Genomic DNA, 24,406 nt, shown 5'->3' with positions numbered 1-24,406 from the left:
ACCACCACAGAAAGCCGAAAATGTTGCTTGTGTATTTAATTTATATCTCTGTTTCTTTTTATGTAAATTCTCATTATCTAAAATTAGATTAAACTCCCGCCACCTCGGAACAGGCTCAGCCTAGTGAGGTGGATTATACCAAACAAAAAATGTCTTATTTATTGGTTAATAAATAATTGAAAATAATTTTAAAAAGTCAATTTGGAGTGAATTGTGTTTTATCCCTTTGTTGCATTAACAGCTCGTTTCATCTGTGTGCCAGGGTTATTCTTCAGTTCATTGTTTAATTTGTCCTACCGTGTTTTACGGCGCCACAAGAGGTCCGAGGTAAATAAAGTCCTTACAGCCGAGTGATGGTTTTATTATTTGCTAACTATTTATTTATTCTCTTCTAGGGAGCTTAATCTTCGCGTGATCCGTCCGTTCATCTATGTGAGAGAGAAGAGCCTGGAGCAGTTTGTGGAGAGCCGCCACCTGCCGCAGTTCAAGACACCCCGCCCCCCGGAGGGGCAGGGCCCCCTGGAGACCTGCGTGTTCGATACCGGAGCTGACAGGAACATATCCCCCGAGAAGGAAGGGACTCATAGTGCCCCTGAGAGGGACACCTCCAACACATCTTCAAGGTAGAGTTAATTCTGTCTACACGATTTTGAAATAACAAAACATTATGGTAATATCCGTTCTTATTAGAATCCTTGATTTTTCCCACCCCCGTATATACTATAACTCTTCAAATATAGGAATAAACAATAATGGTTTTGAATTTCTGCAAAATACCCAATAAATTTGTTTATTCCTGTGCAGTGACCAAGTATTTATTACAAATTGATTAAAATGCCTCAATGTTGTATTGTGCCTCCCTCTGGTCCTCAAGAACGTCTGGATATAGGTTTCCAAGTGATGAACAGTTAAAATGCCTCAATGTTGTATTGTGCCTCCCCCTGGTCCTCAAGATCATCTGGATATAGGTTTCCAAGTGATGAACAGTTAAAATGCCTCAATGTTGTATTGTGCCTCCCCCTGGTCCTCAAGAACGTCTGGATATAGGTTTCCAAGTGATGAACAGTTAAAATGCCTCAATGTTGTATTGTGCCTCCCCCTGGTCCTCAAGAACGTCTGGATATAGGTTTCCAAGTGATGAACCCAGTGATGATTCTCAGCCCGTTTTAGGTTTTGATCAAACTGTGATCAGCTGATGACCACAACAATATTGCCACTGTGGTCCCCGATAAACATCCATCCTCGGCCCATTTTAGATTTTTTTATCATATTGTGAAAAGTTTTTTACTTGATTACTGCACAAGAATCTCAATTGTCCGAAGTCAGTGGGACTACAGAATCCCCAATGGGGGTGGGAAGGAGATGGGCAGAGGAGGGTTCAGATCTGGTCAAGACATATGGCTGAAGCCTTTCAAGCAACGTTTTGATTCTGAATGGAAGTCTTTCACCGGGGCGGCACTGAGGGTAACTTCCACTCATGCTGGAATCACCTGAATCTTAATATAATATTATGTAAATATATGAAATGAAGAAAGAATGAATGAAAAATGAGCAAATATATTAAATGATGCATTATATTTTCCAGCAAGATGAACCGTTCCCTTTCCGCGCCATGCGGGACTAAGAAGCTGGGCATCCGGCCTGCGTCCCGGGCCAGGGCCAGCTCTGCACCCAGCGGGCCCGGCATGGGCCCAGACAGCCTTTGCAGCCTGCTGCAGAGCCAGGAGGCGGCGCAGCCAGGCCTGTTCGCCAGCTTGAAGGTGGCACTTCATCCGCTTATCAGTGCTAGGTATGTTGAATCAGGTTCCATGATAAAACAGAGCATTAAAGAAAAGGATCTAACCGAACCAATTATTTTATCGTGTTCTGTTTTATCCAGTGGTAACGTTGAATGATCTGTAGCACATATTACTAAACATTAAGCTTCCAAATCTTCAAACATCCCTTATTTTAGGTTAGGTAATAAAAGATTGCATGTCAAGGGAGAGAATTTTGGTTTTTATTTTTTCTTGAGTTTTATTATGATATTTGACACGGAATTGGCCACACGCAAATTTTAACAGATTAAATAAATATCTTTGCAAGTGACAAAATAATATAACGATACATTATTTTCTTGCCTAGCGAATAAAAAAAAATTGTACGCTAGGAGCATTTTTTAAGGTACAACATACAATATTATCGGGGCAAGTGTGATGGTGAACTATTAGTAAATTCGCTACGAATTTTCCGGTACACAATGTTTACAAATGTCAGAAATCCGCAACGGATTTCTTGGCGTACTAGAGGTTAAAGAATTCATTCATTTTGATGTAGATAAAGTTTTGATAATTTTTTTCTTAGCAGATTTCGAAAATATCTGAGGATTGTCCCCCCCGTGAGGAACTGCCACTGCCTATAGTAATACATTCATAAATAGCCCATGTAAAGGAGCAATTGGAGGAGCTGACTTGCCAAAGAGCCTTTGAGGTTTTTACTAGCGCCAGGTGACGTTTAGTTCAGAGCCGGCCCATATGTGCTAAGGAATATGTTGCTTTTATAATCATCTTTAGTTTAGATTTTAGCCTAAAAAATATCTAATAACAGTTTTATAATTCCTTCAAATGGCGGAAAGATTTCAAGCGTAAAAATAAATAATATAACAAAATCAAAATCTGTAACAACTTTATCGACTGTCCTGGCTTACTCAATCTAATAAACTTTAAAATACCACCCAGAACGACGAGGCTTAACGACTTATTCCATATTAGCCGGACGCGCACAAATGCTGGTGTCAGAGATCCAATCAGAAGAATGTGCGAATTGTATAATAAAAACCAAAACCTGAAGGATTCCGACATATTTTTTGATACATAGTACTTTTGGCAGGAAATTGAAGTCTGTTTTACTATAAAAAAAAGAAAATGTGTACTTACTTCATTCACTATACTCTTTAAGTACTTTTTATGATCTATCTCTAAACTTGTTTACAAAATATGTGTACACTTTTATTTGATACTGAGCATTATCTATATACAAAATTTTTACCTTATTTACATGTAAAAAAATATTTAAAATTGCTATCTACCAGTCAATCAGTGAGAAATAGTTAGGATGCAGGCGAATTCTCAAGTTATTGTTTTACAAAATTATCTTTTAATTACTGTCTGTATCTGTGTTTTCTCCTTAAATAAATAAATAAACCTGAAAAAAAAAAAAAAAAAATTTAATGATTAAGAAATAACGTAAAAAACAGTTAGTGAAATGTATTAAGTACGGTTTTTGTTTTCTTGTTTACAGAAACATAGAAAAGGATATGAAGGAGTATAGAAACCGCAAGAGATCTGTCATCCAGATGAAGAATGGCGCACCAGTTTACAATTCCGATGAAGGGACAGACGAAGAATCCGTCCCTTGAAAAGGACTATCACAATATTCTGTTTGAATGGCTTCCTTTATTGTTTTAGGCTAAAAACAAGATTGCCGCTAGCACAGGCAACTTATTGCAAATATTGACAATGTGATGAAATTTATAAGAAAGAGAGTTGTAATAATTAATACATACTAGCCACGGTATCGCCGGTAATGTTGCCAACATGTGGGTGGTAATGTTGCCAACATATAGGTGGTAATATTGCCAACATATAGGTGGTAATGTTGCCAACCTATAAGTGGTAACATGGCTGGCAAATGTAAAATTATTCATTTTATTGGTACTCGCTACACCGTCGTTCGACGTTTAATTTTATTGATTCCCTTTGCGTGTAATATTATTTGTTCCTATTGCTTTTGTACTTAAACTGATATTTTTTAAACTCAGATTATGTTTGAAGGTTTTAGATTTTGATGGTTGTAAGATACCTTTCATGTTTAATTATATTCATATTTATTTACGTCAATGGTATGACTGACATTGTTTAAACATGTATTGTAATCACAAAATCATGTTTTACTTTTGGCTGAATTACATATTTTATTTCATTCTATTTACATGTTTCTGTTCATATTCCATTATCATTTTACTAAAGCTTTTGTTTCGATTGGGAAAATGATGTGTATGAATTAATCAAAGATTTATCGTGAATGGTGCACCATTAAAATGTAAATAATAAATTAAAGGTGTAATCTAAGTGACTTAAATACGAGTCGCATGAAGGTTTTTGTATTCTAAGTTATTCAGATATGAGTATGAGTCTTTTTTGCCTCCTAAATTACTCAAATAAGCGAGTCTTTTTGTTCTTAAGTCACTCAAGCATGAGAATTTTAAATTCTAATTTACTCAAATATGAGTAAAATAATATTCTCAATTACTCAAATACGAGTCTTTTTAAATTCTTAGTTACTCAATATTGAGTCATACAAGTCTTTTTTCTATTCTAAGTTATTCAAATACGAGTCACCCGAGTCTTTTTGTACCGTGTGTTACTAAAATACCAGTCCCATGAATCTTTTTGGATCCTCTGACTCGTATTTCATTATTGAATTTGATTTTTAGCCAACTCTTAAATGAGTTGCATTGATTTGTCTGGTTTTGTCAAAGATATGACGTATGGTTTTTGAATGTTACTCTATATACAACGTTAATCTATTTATTTGAATTAATAATGTTAATCAATGTGCACAAGAGCTATTGAAAAGTAATCAAATTAGGTTCCTGACATTAGGCGGAATTAGTATGTAATCTTGTTATTGGAAGCAGCGCGAGCAAGGTGGCTGTTATATTTTAATATGCAATCTTGTTATTAGAAGCAGTGCAAGCAAGATGGCTGTTATATTTTAAGAATTATTTACTCATTCATATACGCTTAGAATTAATGCGAATAGATTAGAATACTTTTTTTTTTCTCATTAAAATTGAGAAATGTTATGTTAATCAAATGTTTTAAAATTTCTTTAGTAGTGTGTAAGTCTTGATGTCTTCCTCATAATCTAGTTATTTGCAAATATTATTATTGTCGGTTTAATCATTGTGACATCAAAATATGTCTCTCACACATGTTTTTAAATTTTTTGGTTTTGAGGTTAAGTTGTCTTAATTCGTCTTGAAGCAACGTTTTAGAAAACCTTGCGGTTTCCATCATCAGGATATACATTGAAAGTAAAGAAAGGTTGTAATATTTGTAGCACAACATGGCTGAACACTCCAAAAAGCAACCAACATAATATCAAAAGTCTTGAATCATGTGGTTAATATGTCTCAAAATATTTGAAGAGTGTGAAATAACTTGTGGAGAAAAACTGTTGCTACAAAAGTTATTACCATAATTGATATATTTTTATGTACTTGGATTTATACTTATGTAACGTAAGTAAGTATATTCAATTCATTTAGGAATATGAATTCAAGAAATTACGGTTCCCATTTAAAAATATATGATACATACTCAAATATGAATTGAAGATGCATAACTATTTTTCTCGCTTGTAGCAAAAAAGCTATAAGTATTGAATTAAATCATGTAAGAAAACCAACATGAAAATGAGTGTTTTTTTTATAAAGAATCAAATGAAGTGTACTTCATTTAAATAATGTTAGAGTGCCCACAGACGAGAGACTTTAGTTGTGTGCATAAAAAAGCATATATGGAAGTGCGCATACGAGCAATGTGACACTAGGGAGACTTTATTTGAATTTTGAAATAGTTTCAAACTGTCACCGTGACTAAAGTCTCTCGTCTGCGGGCGTCCTTAGTGCGTAAAAAATAATAATCTTGCAGATATTTTGTATTAAAGATACTAAAAGGAGTTTCCAATTTCGGTATCAATAATAATTATGCCAACTTTGAAGTGAATGCGGTAAAGATGCTCAATACCAAACCAAAATCATATTTAAGATATACTTCATAGTTTTAATAAGTCAGAGCACAAATATAGAAGCAGCGTGTTTGCAATTGACAATGAATATTAGCGTCTGATTCGTTGTACAATTTTTTATGCTTGCAATACTGGAAACATTATATTATATGACTTGAATACAAAATAGATTATATTTATACAGGGTGATTGTTACTTGAAAACTACATATTGAAGGACCTGATAGAGGAGAACTTATAAGCAAAAAGTAAATATGAACATACTGTGAATTCTCAATGGTTGTTGAGATATAATCTACCTATAAGTAGGCCTACAAATAGTCGCAAACTTCTCACGCACTGATGCACTGATGAAATAAGATATTTTCATTGTAAGGCCCTTCGTTCACAGTATCCCCACCGATCATTGTCGAATTCTCGAAACCCTAAAACTAGAGTGCCATAACCTCACTCAGTCCTGCTCCGGTACTATTCCACACAGTCTGTCCACCTCTTACTCGGCTGGCTTTGGGTCACTTCTTCTACGGCGCTCGGTTGTAATTTTATCATATTTATATATTTTATGATAAATATCAGTCACCCTGTATATAAATGAGGTATTATATTTCGGCAATATGTGGATTGATATAGGGTTTCTGAAATGAAAATGCTTTCTATGCAGCTATTAAATTGTCAGTTTCAGCATTATGTATACATATTGTAAATCTCTGTTCTATAAAAATGTTACCTTGCTATGTTAGATGTTACTGCATAATTCTGAATGAAGTAAGTTTTACATCCAATTCTGCGTGCATTAAGTTTTTCATCTTATTCTGGATGTATTAAGTTTTATCTAGATGGATTTTCAGGTAGTAAATTGAAATGCAGGCTATATTAAATATCCGCATTGCGTCTTTGCTAGCTAGCGTACATTGTCTTAATGGATGTTTTGCTAAGAATTTAATGTAATGTTTTAATTAGTAATGATGCCATATTATTTAATCAGACAAAGGTGATTTTCAGATAATTTATCTGAATTATTGATGAATCCTTTACATAAGACATTCGTTGCCAGGCATTGTGTACCAAAAATGGTCCGAATAGCTCTTTTTTTGTTATTTGTTTTTGGGGTGTTATGCTGTGTTTCGCTAACTCCTTCTTTAGCCAACGTTTCGGACAGCATTGCAGTGTCCATCAGCAGGGCAGATGTGTTATTTGAGATTGTGGTGAAATGTGAGCTTATGTATCAGGATGTGATACCATATTGCCAGCTCCAACCCTCACATATTGCATTGAGTGATAAATAGTTGCCGTTCAAACCGTTTAGATGCGTTTATTCATGATATCTATTTGTACAAAGGGGCGTGGATTTGATTTGTATTCAAATCTACAGTTACATCCTGAGATCAATGAAATTTTGCACACTTACTTTCAAAACGAGAGGAAGATCACTGTCTACATCTGATTTCGAAGCTCTCTTTGTAACGGGTTATTAGTACAGTGAAACTCGCTTAAGAATATCCCACTTATTAAAGTGGAGACGGATAGTTCCCCTGAGCACTGAGGCCGTGGGCCACATAAATAGTTGTCACTTATACAGATAGATCCCGTGAGCGCTCAGGCCATGGGCCCGTTATGCTATAGTTCCCGCTTATTAAAGCCGATACGGTATACATATAAATAGTTCCCGTGAGCTCTCAGGCTATGGACCCGTTGTGCTATAGTTCCCGCTTATTGAAGCCGATATAATACACAGATAGTTCCCGCGAGCACTCAGGCCATGGGCCCGTTGTGTTTTAGTTCCCACTTATTAAAGCCATAACACTATACGGATAGTTCCCGCTATTAATTGGAAAAGAGAGTTTCACTGTATTGGATAAAAATCAAATTCCATGTGAAAGGAGAAAGCTATGGCAATGTTGGTTTACTATACGTAATCTCATTGTTGGCAGCGAATGTGTATGGGGATTAAAGTCGGTACGATTGAATAATAAACTAGTGCTCATTCTTCTACCTCGGTACCTATTCATGTTATTTATAAATGTTTCCATTCCTAGATAAAGACAAAACCCACAAAATGTGCCAAATATGCTTCAATGTGTGAATGCCATTCCGATATCTCAATAAAAAATAAATAAAAACACATTTTTTTGTTACTTTGCTGAAACAATATCATAGAATGTGTTGTTAAAAACATATGTTTCCGTGATTCCAAATTTTGATTTTTGGAACTCATGTTTTTTTATTTAAAATGATTGTAATACTATTATAATAGTTTGTGTAAATTTAAAAGTCATGTTGTTTTAACATATATTATGAACAAAGTTGTTGATTGAGTTGAGTATTTACTTACATATTGTAAAATGCATTTTATCTAATCTGTGATTAGATTGTCAAAACGATGCTAAAGATAAGATTAATTTTGAATTATTAATGGGAAATTTAATAAAAATAGCTCCACTTCCCAGTGAATCAATTTGAATGAATTTTCTAAAACATTTTACCTAGAGTAAAGGGTAAAATTAGATTTGAAAGAATAAAAAATAAAAACTTATTTTATAATTGTTGTGAAAAATGGAAAATTCCAAAATGAATTTTTTACAATATGTAAGTACATATGTAGGTACTTGCAGTTGGATACAAACTAGTGAATGAGAGTTCATAATTTGCATAATAATCATTTTAGTAATAGCTAATATTATATACGTCATATTAATCTTATATATTTTCATAAATATAATATTATTATTCTACAATCGCCATTAGATTATGTGTTATTGTAAGTAATTGGGATATAAAATAAATAAAAATTAAGAAAAAATCCTGTGTTCTTATTAAAAAAATTTTTTTTACCAAAACATAAAGAAAGGAAGAGACTTCGTTTCATTCCAACAAAAAATGCTGTGTCTCCATTTTTTGAGAGTTAGGTAGATATTTCAAACCTCCATAGCTCATGATTGAATAACATTTTTAAGCTGAATACATATAGTTATATTGACCTTGAAACAGTGTTTCCGAAATCTTTATTGAATTATTATTCAAATTTAAAAAAAAAGGAATAAAAAGTATGGCAACCTGCTAATAATAAAAATAAATAATAATAAAAATCGTGATAATTAAAAGGATATTTTAAATCTCCCTAGCTTATGATGAAAATTACTTCTGGAAAATGTAAATTGTGTAAATTTCTTGATCCCTGAACTCTGACGGAGATGGGAAAGAGGAAAGTTGGGAAGTACCTGGCTATACACATCTGAACACCAAATACGGCTAAAGGCATTTCAAGCAATTTTTCGATTTTGAATGGTGGTCTTTCATCGGAGAAATATTGAGAGCATCTACCACTGTCTAGGGCCTAGGAGTCATCAAAAGGTCTTAATTAAGTTGACGACACAACATGGATCACATTTCCACGGATCATCTACTACATAAATAGAACAATACTGAAAATTTACATTTTTATTTTTCAAAAAATAATAAAGATTAAATTTCAATACATAATGTATTACGTAGATAATATCTGTCCTCTAGTATAGATGTCAGTTCAAGCTGTCCGTTTCCATGTTGTAGGCTGGCGGTAGCTGGGCTAGTTTTTGGGCTTGGTGCAGCAAGCCGCGTCTCCCTTTCCTCCCCCTGCGCATTTAGATGCGCAGTTGCAACTCGAGTCGCATTTACAAGTTGAGCAGCACTTCTCACTGGTGCACGTACATTCTGTAATTAAATAAATATTACCAATAAATCAAATTAAATGTACATAATTGTAAACGTTCTCAGCGTGGGGAGGGTATTATGTGTACCTACACCTAACTATGCTTGGAATAAAAACAATATAAAATATTACCTAAATCAAACTATAATAAATGTACAAACATGATCAAGTCAATTAGGCCCTACACATACACAGGGCCTGCCCTAAGGCAAATGGCGCCCCTTTGTTATGATGCGGTTAAAACCAGTAGACGACTAGGTAGGTGATCATTGTAATCCAGTGTTCCGCAAAGCGTGTGCCGCGGCACACTGGTGTACCGTGGTCATCAGTTGGTGTGCCGCGGAAAAAATCAAGGTATTGTGAAGATAATAAGAAAGCAAATGGGAGCAGATCATTAGTCACTTCTGTTCAAACAGAAGTACGATGGCTTTCTCGCGGAAAAGTGCTATTTCGGATTTACGAGCTAAAAAATGAGTCCCAGACGTTTTTAGAGGCCCAGGGTTCAGATTTTGCTTCTGTGTTTAAAAAAGAAGAATGAGTAGTAAAACTTGTATATCTGGCGGACATATTCGCTCATTTAACTGATTTCAACAGAAAAATGCAAGGCAGGAATCCTTATATTTTAACGTCTTTGGACAAAATTGGTATTATGGATCAGCCATGCTGTCAATGGTAGTAATGAATTGTTTACAAATGTCATGACTGCCGATTCAGAAACAAAGTGCAGGCTTTGATAGTGAAACACTCGAGCTATTAGCAGAAAAAATGAACTGTTATTTTCCTAAGTGTGACCTACAACCTATGGACTGGGTACGAAATCCTCTCTTGGATAACATTTCCTTTGGACACTTACTGATAAACGAGCAGGAAGAATTCATGGAGTTAAAAACTGATCGGACATTAAAACTAAAAATTTTCCAAGTAGAGCTAGCATATTTTTGGATGCATATAAAAAATGAGTATCCACTGCTTTCAAAGCGTGCTGTTGAAAATATATTTCCATTTGCCACAACCTACTTCTGCGAATTGGGATTAACTCTCACTACTAAATCGAAAAAAAATAGAACGCCTGAGGACGATCAATGAAGAGATGAGAGCAGCCTTATCAACGATTGCTCCAAATTTTGATCGCCTGTGCTCAGAAACAGGCTCACATTTCTCACTAAACATCTTTTCATATTAGGTATATTGATTTTAGTAATAAATAAATATTGCTTTTTTCTTTGGTGCACCTCTAAAATTTCTTGATTTGATGGGTGTACCTTGAACACAAAAAGTTTGCGGAACACTGCTGTAATCAATCAATTTGAACGATTTGTATTTTTTGTAGCGCGGGTTTTATGAATGTGTTAGGATCGATGTAAATGATCGGTTCTACTTCGGAGGTGTTCGTTGTTTGAGGCACGCCTCAAACTAAACAACAAGCGACCATATTATCTTTTCTACTACTCATTTAATTCCCATTTCATTATCATTTAGTTATAATTTAGTTCTCTTAGGCGGGTTGTTTCGGAGAATTTGAAAAATTCATCAAATTTCAACATTCATTTTCGGGTTCTGTGAAAGTCATTTTCAAGTTCTGTTATTATATCATTATAGGCTAGTTGCTTGACAGAACTGAAATAACAAAAGAACTTGAAAAAATCTTTCAGGAAACTTAAAAATTAATGCTGAAATTTGAACAATTCATTAAATTTCAATGTTGATTTCCGGGTTCTGTGAAAGTCTATTCAAGTTCTGATATTATATCAGCATAGGGTAGTTGCTTGACAGAACTGAAATAAAAACAGAACTTGAAAAAATCTTTCACAGAACCTGAAAATTAACTTTGAAATTTGAAGAATTGATCAAATTTTCTGAAACAACCCGTCCTTGTAATTCTTATTCTCTTTAAGAATTCTCATATTCTCAAATCATAACTCATTCCATTGTGATTTAATTGTCATTTAATAGCTGTACATTTGTTATGCCAAAACGGTAATTATATGAAATTCCCTCGATAGAAAAAAATCTCAAAACTCCGAAAATTATTAAAAGCACGCTGTTTCTGCTATCGTGGTACGAGAACACGCCGTCAGATGGAATGCAGGAAAACACTTCTTCTTGTTGCCATATAAATTTATTAGTTCACAATATAATTGCAGAGGATCTTATTTTCCTCTGCTCAAACTTAAACTGATAGAAATAAAGGTCTAGTTTCCTTTATTCTTCAGTTAACTAAATTAACTTAACTAAATTCTGAAGGACATTTTACCAAAATAAAGATGTTCCACCCGCTCGTTGGCAAACAACATTCTTAACATAAAATAAAATGCACTTAACTATTCTTAATGATACAAACGTGACTTAAACAATACAAATATTTTAAAGGAATTATTTTAAGGGAGATGAAACTTTATTTGGGGCTTTTATTACTATGGGACATGGGGTGGGAAAGGTATTGGAAAATATTTTAAGGCATAATGGTTTAACTAGGGTCATCATAAAATAGAGAGCGAACAGCTCTATTTGAAAGCTGCCGCCGCTTGGAGTAAAATGTCACTAATTCTTAAATCATAAATGATACACAAACAAGACAATATCTTTATAAAAATACCAGGCCAAAGAATTGTTTTATTGTAGGGTCGAATCTGCAAATGTGGGAAACTACACTATCTTTGAAAATACGAACTGTGGGAACTGGCCTGATTTTATATTTTATTGAGCAATATGTAAACGTCGCATTCTCGAAGATCCACACGCTTTGTTTTGTTATTTAATATGTTATAGGCATGAAAAAAATTCACAGTGTATCTTTAAATACAACTAAAGCATTGTCAACAGATTTTTCCTCTATTTCAAACGAGTCGTGTTTTATTAAATATTTTCACCATTTTAATATTAGCGCGCTCCCTCTAACATTCGTATTTAAATATCTCCCTTTCAAACCATCTGTGAAGGCTTACTACGGATCCGAAAAATTACGAAATTTCTAAAAAAATAATAGAATTTAGCATGGTTTTCGTTTGTGCGTCAAATAATTTGAAAAAAAATAACAGCAGTTGGTGTTTTGTTTGTAAACAAACCTATTAAAACACAAACTACTAAACAAATAGGTTTCTTGTAACGTATGGCTAAATATATAGACGCAACGGAGAAAAACAACCCGATTCGGTTTTCTCCGAGCAATCGATATTTCGGTCAACCTGGCCGAAATAAGGCGTAATTTAAGATTTTCCGAAGAACAACAGAACATTATTCTCCAAAAAAATTGTTTATATTGTGTTCTATTCATAACAATTGGCATCTTAAAAGTAAAAGTAATTTAATAAATTATAGAATCTGTAGCGTTTTACAATTTTCTTTATCAAAATAATCCTAAATAATATTTTCAGTTGTTGGATATAAACAAAATCTTTCCATAATACAACAGAATAACGTCGAAACAAATTATTAGTAAGTCAACTAATAAAATTCGTAAATTCCATTAGTGGATTTCCAGATGAAAATTATTCGATTCTACAGGATAATGTTTATAAAAACCGTCTTGTAAAATATATTTTACTATCGCTTGTCTGGACTTCAAAACATTCTTTCTATATTATTCGAATAATTTTGTTAAAACATCATACATCAGTTTCATTTTTGAAAATGTCAGGAATTATAATAGAATATATACATATAATTACTTACTGTCTCCGCAACATTTGCAAGGCATCTTGAATACTTGCTATCAAATCAGAATCTATATTCTAACTGGATAAATGGATTTAAACACGACTTGTGACTCCGTCAACTTTCTAACTCTGCCGGAGTGTGGCGTAAATCAATAACTTTTATTCCAGAAAGTGCGCTCAGTGGCGTGTGCAAGCACTTCCAATGTAGGTACCTATCTACTTGGCAGAATCAATTCCATTTAGAATTAATGCGACCATTGTTGTTATCTTGGGTACTGCATTTCATTTTGTAATATAATTTACCACACGACACTATCATTGCATTAGAAAATTTCTTCATTTCCATGCAGCTCGTTTCTTTATATTCTACCCTTTTCCACTTGAGAGTATTTATCTGTAACGTTTATTTTTTGGTTTTTAGCTAATCCTTAAACAGGGAGTGGCAAGTTTAACCCAGCAGACTCTATATTCATTAATTCCCGAACTTAGTAGAAAAAACTGCACTTTGGTCTCCGATTACATTTGTTTTCAATTAAAAAAGAAACAATTTTTTTTTTGTTAAATTACGCCACTGGTTAGTCGAGTGACAATACACACCCTTCTCGCTCGACCCTCAATGTCCAATACGATTTGATTTCTTTTTGTTTTTTAAGTAAAAATGTTACCGTAGACCACGCCATCTACAGTTTTTACTTAGATAGGGAAGATAAGGGTCAGGAAGCACCTGTCTATACAGACCTGATCACCAAACATGGATAAAGCCATTTCAAGCAACATTTTAATTTCGAATGATGGGCAATACTGAGAGAATCTTCCATTCTGGAACGTGCAACAAATATACTATATATATATTACTAACTTACTTACTATGCATATATTATTTTAAATGAATAAATTGGGAAATAACACAAATTAATCAAATAAGATTTACTTGCGCACTTCGAGATTTGAACCTGAGACCTCCGGATTGCTAGTAAAAAGCGATACCCACCATTTCAAGCAATTCTGACTAAATAATGTAAGCAACGATATGTTGGTGTATAAATGTACGATAAAGAATGGTAAGTAAATAATGTCAGCAATGATATGTTGGTGTATAAATGTACGGTAAAGAATGGTAAGTAAATAATGTCAGCAATGATATGTTGGTGTATAAATGTACGGTAAAGAATGGTAAGTAAATAATGTCAGCAATGATATGTTGGTGTATAAATGTACGGTAAAGAATGGTAAGTAAATAATGTCAGCAATGATATGTTGGTGTATAAATGTACGGTAAAGAATGGTAAGTAAATAATGTCAGCAATGATATGTTGGTGTATAAATGTACGGTAAAGAATGGTAAGTAAATAATGTCAGCAATGATATGTTGGTGTATACATGTACGGTAAAGAATGGCAAGTAAATAATGTCAGCAATGATATGTTGGTGTATAAATGTACGGTAAAGAATGGTAAGTAAATAATGTCAGAAATGATATGTTGGTGTATAAATGTACGGTAAAGAATGGTAAGTAAATAATGTCAGCAATGATATGTTGGTGTATAAATGTACGGTAAAGAATGGTAAGTAAATAATGTCAGCAATGATATGTTGGTGTATAAATGTACGGTAAAGAATGGTAAGTAAATAATGTCAGCAATGATATGTTGGTGTATAAATGTACGGTAAAGAATGGTAAGTAAATAATGTCAGCAATGATATGTTGGTGTATAAATGTACGGTAAAGAATGGTAAGTAAATAATGTCAGCAATGATATGTTGGTGTATAAATGTACGGTAAAGAATGGCAAGTAAATAATGTCAGCAATGATATGTTGGCTTATAAATGTGTGGTAAATAAATTGAAAATAAATAGTGTAAATAATGTTACATTGGTGTATAAATATAAACAATGATATATTTGTGTATTCTTATATGATACTCCTATCATGGCGATACTTATTTATTTATTTATTTAATATCAACGGTATAAATATACCATAAACAATGATAACATGTCACAGTTAAAATCGTAGAAATATTTTTAAAAAAGAATTACAAATATATGTGGCATTTGATTGTGAAATGACATTAGAGAGTGTAAGTAAGTAAACAAGAGATACAAGTACATAAGTTGTTTCTATAGTGCAAATAAGGTAGAATTAGATTAAATTAATATTGATTGAAAAGATTTGATAGCATAGCCCTCTTGTACCTACCTTGCGTGCAGTTAAATAGATCTGCCACATCTGCGTATCTATTACTAACTTCATGCAACCTAGGTACAAGCGAGTGTTTGGAATACTCAGTCCTGATATTGTTGCATTTAAACAAAATTTTAGAACGAGTAGCTCTCGTGGGTATATGGAATTCAATGAGGTTAATTAAATCAGGACTGTCTATACTACCATTTACAATTTTGAACATAAATATTAAGTCGGATATAATTCTTCGATCTGAGAGTTTAATAATTTAATACTGAGAGTATAAATATTAGGTATTGTTACCACTAATATTATATATTATATATATTGGTTAATTATGTATTATATGTATATTGGTTAGTAAAAAAAATAAAAATAAAATTAAAAAAATTAAAAAAAATCAATTACCTACCAATAACAAATATAAAGCGCCCTTGAGGCGATTAAATCGCTAAACGGTGCTATATAAAGTTGAAAATATTTTATTAATTTAGTCGGACAACGTTTTCAAAATATTTAGGTTTAAAATTCATAAAAAAATGAAATACCTGCTACTACAAAATATGTAGTACCAAAATACCCCCCAGCGATTGGTCTTCCTATTTACAACACTTGTAGACTGTGTTTTGTTCGTTATTTTCTCAATGTCCATTAATAATTGAAATTGATTGTTCGAGTTTGTGATATGCAGGGGCGGCACAAACCTTGTGACGTTTTTGAAATTATTTAATTTATTATACAATATATGTACAAGTTGAAATACAGAGTGTCCGGGGGTAAAGTGCACTAACTTTTATTTTTATTTATTATACAAGTAAAAAGTAGAAAAACTTTTATCGAAATTCCAACGTTGTGTGATTCGAAATTCCAATGTTGAATTTTTTACTTGGAAAATTTAATAATATTTTTGTATGGTAAAAAAACAGTGGAATTTAGAAAAAGTCATTTTTCTTTTTTACTTCTACCATTGTGTAGAATCACCTCCCGTAGTTAGCGCACTTATATAAGGCCCTTGAGGTGTTTTTGCACAAAAACGGCACTATACAAGTCATCCAAGTATTATTATTATATGTATAACTTCCGAGCCTAACTCAAGCCATCGGACCCAATATTTTAGAAATTTTTTCTACGAATTTTCTGGACACCACATCGCATCTACTTACATAAACACACACCTTACTATAATCTACACATCTCCCCTGATGATGAACTCTGTAAAGCTGTCCGAAACGTTGGCTAAAGAAAGAGGAAACATGGTATAATACCCTAAAAATAAATCGCGAACTACGTATTTCAAAATATGTGGGTACCTGTGTTGTTTTTAAATGAGTTTTAGTATGGTAAACGTTTAGGGTGCAACGGTGTGCAATTTGGTTATACAGACGACCTACCTATTTAAAATAATGACTGAAGAAAGAATAATGCACTTCAGAAAAAGATACATTTATTTATTTATTTTATTTATTTTATTAATACAAGACTTGGAGGGTACATATGGTTTTTGTGATATTTCACCCTCCATGCTAGGGATGACCCTGTATTATGGCGGGTGAATTTTACAGTTTGAATAGAATCTATACATTAATATGATATGAAAAAGAAAAATAAGAAAAATGATGAAGAGTTAGTTAGGGTTGCAAGAAGAGGATGGAGAAGTTAGAGAATTATAAGAAGATTATAAGAATTACTCAAATTATTAGTAAATAGATCAGACTAATTATTTATTTACATACTATACCGCTAAGTTAGGTAATAAGGATTATGTTATGTTATGTATTATATGTTTATTATGTATTATATGATTATGTATTATGTGTTACAATAAGTTATGTTTTGTCTAACATGTTTCCAAACTTTTGTGTGCAAAAGGTCATTTTGAAAAGGTTACCACAATATCTACGCGAGCAAGTTCCCGTTTCTAGAAACGTACGTTTGTAAAGGTTTATACGTCAACTTCAAAGGAAAAAACCTTCGACGTCTATATTTTTTTTAAATTAGTTCTACCCAGGAGGCCCATCAGAAAATAATTCCCGTTTGGAACTATGTCATCTTTGAGGAAGCTGCGTGGAAGGTCTTTTTAGGAAATTAAGAATAGGAAATTCTGGGAAAGAAAAACGAGGAATGGGTAGGAATCTGGTCAGGCATGTCAGGGGTGACGGACGTATGAATCCATCCCTCCCACTGCGGTGCAAGGCGATAGTCCGAGAGTCCTGTTGGAGAGGTCAAAGAGTATCCCCCAACCAGTCTATCTCGATCCGGCCTGCCACGCAGTTGGTGGGCAAACGCATCCGCCCCCAAGATCCGGATAAACCTCACTCACAAACCTCTTATAGAAATGATTTGTTTCTTTGGCCAGCCCTAGTGGCTAACGTTCAATAATGTCATTAATTGTACCTTGGAGATTTCTGGAAAGTCGATACGTTTTATGGCAATACAAAACAATAAACAGTTCGTTCTCGTTCTCTGTTGTACCTACCTACAAATTTTCAGAATATTATGCTTGTAGTACACGTCCGCTCAATGCATTTGACCAACGCGCTGGCCAAACGTCTACAGGACGACTTGGCTAATTCATGCGTTGGCCGCTAACGTTGGCCGGTCAACCCGATTATTGTCGGTTTTCGTGCACACGTCAAATAATCTTGAGGCCAACCCGCAAAGAGCGTTCTCACGTTGGCCCGGCCTTCAGTTCGCAACACGTGTTCAGCGGAGACGGTCGAGTTGATTATTGCGAGAATAATAATTTAAAGTGCAGTGCAAATAAATTGCAGCGGCTGCGATAATTTTCACATCCATCTAGATTTGACGGCCTCCATGGCCGGTGGATAAGGCCCTCGACTAGCAATCCAAAGGTCGTGGGTTAAAATCCCACAGTAAATTTTACTTGAAGAATTAGAATTATTTCACAATTCATTCATTTAAAAAATATATACTATAGGTACTTCTATATGCGCTCAGGAGTGGAAGATACTTTCAGAATCGCCCTGGTGTAAGACCAACATTCAGAATGAAAAGGTTACTTGAAATGGCTTAGGGCGTGTTTGGTGACTAGATCTACATATGTAGTCCCTCACCTTCCTCTTTCTCGCCACCTTCCCCTCTCCAATACCTCCGGCTCACAGCATACCCCAATTGAAGATGCCGTAGTCTCACTGGCTCCAGTCGGGAGCAGTTGGGATTCTTGTGCAGTATTCACATAAAAAGTAAGATCAAATAACCAACGCAGAATATGTTATTTTCATTATTTTTTACTCCCGAAAAAAATTAGAAAAAAAATGAAAATGAAGGTTTGATAATTTTAGTTTTATGTTGTGGAATAAATTGTATACAACGATTTATTGCCACTATGCCATTTTATGCCATTTCGATATTATGCCATTTTCGATTTGCCGCCTAAACGACATGACCGTTTTTAACCGGCCAACGTTGGCGAAGGCGTTCAAACGTTGGCGAGTTGGCGCCGACGTGGACTGGGCCCATTATACCCACTGCCTCTGGAGAGGTAACCGATAGAGGCGTGTTTCGGGTATCTCAGTGTGCCGAAAAAAGCTAAAAAATGTATCTTTACTTTTGGTAAAGTATTTCAACGGCCTACTGGTGGCCTGGAGTTGAAATGTCTATTAATTGTAAATTGGCGACAACCATTTTACTTCAAATTGGTGTAGTTATACATACCTCGGGAAGACCGCATATGTGACATGTTTGGGGGCGGTGCCTGGAACGTTACACTGTATATTTCCAAGGCTTTTGAACGGGTTTGTCAACAAACTGCTTTCTTCAACAAACGGAATTCACTCATCCTTGTGTATGTGGATTGAAGACTTGAGAGATAGGTGATATGCTGACGGTTTCACCTCTTCTTCTCATTCAACAAAAATGCTGGCGTCCCACAGGGATCACTCGGCTCCGACTTTGTTTTGTTCTGCAGGGCCCGCAGATACTTTAGTAGTACACAAGTGACCCTGTACAAATCGCAAGTGCACCCACTGTTTAATTTAGCAGCCGCCTCTAGTCAGCCCCGAAATAAACACAAACTTTTGACTTGAGTGCAAAACGGTTGGTTCGTTTGGTCCGTTGGTCCTTTTCCAAACGGATTGCTATGTTTAGAGCATAGGGGTCAGGTGGGAATGCTGTCTTTGTTCTACAGGTATTTCAATGGAAAATACTCCGAGTAACTAGTATCATTAATTCCTTCGGTACCGGTGCATTCTTGGGAAACACGCCAAATGCGCACCCATTTAGACAAAGTCAGCGATTTTTGTTTTTTTTTTACTAGTATCTACTTACTATATATGTAAACTGTATGTACGAGAATAGAAATAAATAAATAATATTTCCATTGGTTTTTTTAGTTACACTAATTGTTTAATACAGAAATATTATTATATTTAAAAACGTAGATGCTTTATTCATGTGATATGTGGTTATGTTCAAGGTGTGTCCAGCGCTACACCGGATCACAGCGCCCTGGTTCCAGCACATCTGACCAGCGCTACATCCACGCACCTAGACCACGCGGCATCCTCGCTGGTCTATGCATATCCGCACAACCGCCGACCAGGTCCACTGCACCTTTCGGCTACCCTGTTCAGCACTGGAGCACCCGAAAGACACACGCTCTTCACCAGTTCCTGACAGTCAACGAGTCCGGTCACCAGCAGCGGTGTCGACTCACTGACCCGCGCTTGACCAGCACTTCACCGCCTGCATCCAGAGTCTTCATCATCGGTCCTCAAGTCACATCTCATATACGGCAACCTGACTCAAATAAAACCCTGTGACCTTCATAACATCTTTCATTTCGTGCCTCCTCACCAGATCCCCAAACTTTCATGTGATATGTGGGTATGTTCAAGGTGTTGGTATTTATTATACTTTCATGTGATATGTGGGTATGTTCAAGGTGTTGGTATTTATTATACTTTGATGTGATATGTGGGTATGTTCAAGGTGTTGGTATTTATTATACTTTCATGTGATATGTGGGTATGTTCAAGGTGTTGGTATTTATTATACTTTCATGTGATATGTGGGTATGTTCAAGGTGTTGGTATTTATAATACTTTCATGTGATCTGTGGGTATGTTCAAGGTGTTGGTATTTATTATACTTTCATGTGATATGTGGGTATGTTCAAGGTGTTGGTATTTATTATACTTTCATGTGATATGTGGGTATGTTCAAGGTGTTGGTATTTATTATACTTTCATGTGATATGTGGGTATGTTCAAGGTTTTGGTATTTATTATACTTTGATGTGATATGTGGGTATGTTCAAGGTGTTGGTATTTATTATACTTTCATGTGATATGTGGGTATGTTCAAGGTGTTGGTATTTATTATACTTTCATGTGATATGTGGGTATGTTCAAGGTGTTGGTATTTATTATACTTTCATGTGATATGTGGGTTTGTTCAAGGTGTTGGTATTTATTATACTTTCATGTGATATGTGGGTATGTTTAAGGTGTTGGTATTTATAATACTTTCATGTGATCTGTGAGTATGTTCAAGGTGTTGGTATTTATTATACTTTCATGTGATATGTGGGTATGTTCAAGGTGTTGGTATTTATTATGCTTTCATGTGATATGTGGGTATGTTCAAGGTGTTGGTATTTATAATACTTTCATGTGATCTGTGGGTATGTTCAAGGTGTTGGTATTTATTATGCTTTCATGTGATATGTGGGTATGTTCAAGGTGTTGGTATTTATAATACTTTCATGTGATCTGTGGGTATGTTCAAGGTGTTGGTATTTATTATACTTTCATGTGATAGTGGGTATGTTCAAGGTGTTGGTATTTATTATACTTTCATGTGATATGTGGGTATGTTCAAGGTGTTGGTATTTATAATACTTTCATGTGATCTGTGGGTATGTTCAAGGTGTTGGTATTTATTATACTTTGATGTGATATGTGGGTATGTTCAAGGTGTTGGTATTTATTGTACTTTCATGTGATATGTGGGTATGTTCAAGGTGTAGGTATTTATTATACTTTCATGTGATATGTGGGTATGTTCAAGGTGTTGGTATTTATTATACTTTCATGTGATATGTGGGTATGTTCAAGGTGTTGGTATTTATTATACTTTCATGTGATATGTGGGTATGTTCAAGGTGTTGGTATTTATTATACTTTCATGTGATATGTGGGTATGTTCAAGGTGTTGGTATTAATTATACTTTCATGTGATATGTGGGTATGTTCAAGGTGTTGGTATTTATTATACTTTCATGTGATATGTGGGTATGTTCAAGGTGTTGGTATTTATAATACTTTCATGTGATCTGTGGGTATGTTCAAGGTGTTGGTATTTATTATACTTTCATGTGATGTGTGGGTATGTTCAAGGTGTTGGTATTTATAATACTTTCATGTGACATGTGGGTATGTTCAAGGTGTTGGTATTTATTATACTTTCATGTGATCTGTGGGTATGTTCAAGGTGTTGGTATTTATTATACTTTCATGTGATATGTGGGTATGTTCAAGGTGTTGGTATTTATTATACTTTCATGTGATATGTGGGTATGTTCAAGGTGTTGGTATTTATTATACTTTTATGTGATATGTGGGTATGTTCAAGGTGTTGGTATTTATTATACTTTCATGTGATATGTGGGTATGTTCAAGGTGTTGGTATTTATTATACTTTCATGTGATATGTGGGTATGTTCAAGGTGTTGGTATTTATAATACTTTAATGTGATCTGTGGGTATGTTCAAGGTGTTGGTATTTATTATACTTTAATGTGATATGTGGGTATGTTCAAGGTGTTGGTATTTATTATACTTTCATGTGATATGTGGGTATGTTCAAGGTGTTGGTATTTATAATACTTTCATGTGATCTGTGGGTATGTTCAAGGTGTTGGTATTTATTATACTTTCATGTGATGTGTGGGTATGTTCAAGGTGTTGGTATTTATAATACTTTCATGTGACATGTGGGTATGTTCAAGGTGTTGGTATTTATTATACTTTCATGTGATCTGTGGGTATGTTCAAGGTGTTGGTATTTATTATACTTTCATGTGATATGTGGGTATGTTCAAGGTGTTGGTATTTATTATACTTTCATGTGATATGTGGGTATGTTCAAGGTGTTGGTATTTATTATACTTTCATGTGATCTTTAGGTATGTTCAAGGTGTTGGTATTTATTATACTTTCATGTGATATGTGGGTATGTTCAAGGTGTTGGTATTTATTATACTTTCATGTGATATGTGGGTATGTTCAAGGTGTTGGTATTTATTATACTTTCATGTGATCTTTAGGTATGTTCAAAGTGTTGGTATTTATTACCGTCCCAAAACATTAGTCTCCTCCATAAGAAATTGTAAGTATGAAAACAATGATCTTGTAAACAAAGTAAGTTTCCGTGTGGTATGAATTCACATATTATTTTCTTTTTCAAGTAGGTATTTAAATACCCATCTAAAAAGACTTGTAATTTTCTGTATGTTGGTTGGTCTAATCTCTACTAAATGATAAGGTGGTTTGGATAGCAATATTATCGATAGTATTGTGTACATAATATTGATAATGGAGTTTCCTGATAGGTTTTTGTAATTTGCAAAAAATAATCATATTTTCCTTTAATAAACAAAATAAAAACTAAAATGCAGTAAATATTGTTCGAACGACATCACCACATAGGTAATTAAATAAATAGCGTATTGGTTCCTTCAGCACCGCTGCATAGTGCATATTTAGGAAACGCGCGCCTGTACACATATATGACTGTACAGTTTTTAGGATTAATGTAAACTGTTAAATTTTTCAAACAGCGTCCCCGATGAGAAAATGAAAAAAAAAATTACATACCTTTTTTTGTAAGTTTTCAGTTTCAAAAACTTTTACACAAATTCCCGCCTCATATTCCGCCAATTTTCCCGGAAAGTTTAAAAACTAAAAAAAACTTAAATTAAATTTTCAAATTGTTTAAAAACATAAACAATTTGACACTTCATAAAACAAGAGATAAATTTCTGTAATATAATAATTTTAAGGAGTTTGTTACTCAGTAGAAATTAGTTTTCATTCGTCGAATTTCAAATGAACCAAGTAATTCGTATAATATTCCTTATTTACTTTCTCTCAACAATTCTCGCATTTTCTCAGTTCTATACAAGTTCATAGACTTGAATGACTTCAATATTTGAGATTTCCTATTACCGTATAGATTTCCCATAAAATTATAACCATCTCCCCTAACTTTAACGGCACATAGCACTCTTTTTAGGGTGAATTGCCTAATACAAAAAAAAACTTTCGTATACAAATGTTGCCATACATATATTACGTAGGCATTCAAACGGGTTTTATTTGGATAAAAAAATGAATCGGTTCTTATGTGATAAGTAAATTTTTGCACACCTTAAAAAATTGCTGTTGTACATACAAAGGGGAAAAACAATCAAGGATGGAAAAGGATGTCGAAAAGCCGCCTGCCGCGGGTTTTCTGCTGCTAGTTGTTGCCGGCCTCTGTGTTTCCTCCCTCCTTCGGCCGTGTTCACTCCTTCCTCCCCCCAAAAAGATCCTCCACATGGCAACCCGGAAGATGACAAAGGCCCAGAGGGAAATTATTTTCCTCAGGGTCTCCCGGTTACAAAAAGACGCCGCACCTGGCGGCTTCCGGCTTCGAAAACTACAAGACTTATACGAGTGCAGATTGATAGTGCCCTGATGTGGTCATACAAGGAGAAAAATGAGAATTGCTAAATTATTAAGAATCACTTCAAATTATTCGTAAACCGGTTAAGAACCGGGATTGCAGGTCTTAACGAATGAATTAATAGGTTTCCTGATAAACTTTTAGTAAATGATAAATATATTATCACGGGTGACCGGATAACTTATAAAAATTACAATTCAACACACCTGTAAAAAGTGTTATAAAGTTATGAAAAGTGATGAAACAAAAAGTAGGTTAAATAGGTTACATATGTAACTATTTACTGCTCATAGCACATCTCGTTCTTCTAATATCTTTGGAACCTGTGAATGATGAACGCCTACTTATAGCAGGTGGGAGAAATGGTTTATTTGGGAAGTATATTTACGAGAGATG

At 34.3% G+C, this 24,406-nt stretch overlaps 1 protein-coding gene across 1 annotated transcript in view; it reads left to right on the top strand.

Moving 5' to 3' along the window:
- Positions 1 to 9,342, top strand: part of LOC149413463 (uncharacterized) — a 189,300-nt gene extending 179,958 nt beyond the window's left edge. Inside the window, exons 15-17 of the mRNA XM_089644735.1 lie at positions 396 to 623; positions 1,586 to 1,789; positions 3,280 to 9,342. Coding sequence (XP_089500861.1) covers positions 396 to 623; positions 1,586 to 1,789; positions 3,280 to 3,397 — 550 coding nt within the window. The 3' untranslated portion in view covers positions 3,398 to 9,342. The remainder of the gene's footprint in view (positions 1 to 395; positions 624 to 1,585; positions 1,790 to 3,279) is intronic.
- The last annotated feature ends 15,064 nt before the right edge of the window (positions 9,343 to 24,406 follow it).

Source organism: Hesperophylax consimilis, chromosome 21 (genome assembly GCF_061612785.1).
Source record: "Hesperophylax consimilis isolate HC1 chromosome 21, BYU_Hcon_1.0, whole genome shotgun sequence".
Classification (NCBI taxonomy): Eukaryota; Metazoa; Arthropoda; class Insecta; order Trichoptera; family Limnephilidae; genus Hesperophylax; species Hesperophylax consimilis.
The sequence above is the reverse complement of the archived record's forward strand: the minus strand, read 5'-3'. Positions and strand labels throughout refer to the sequence as shown.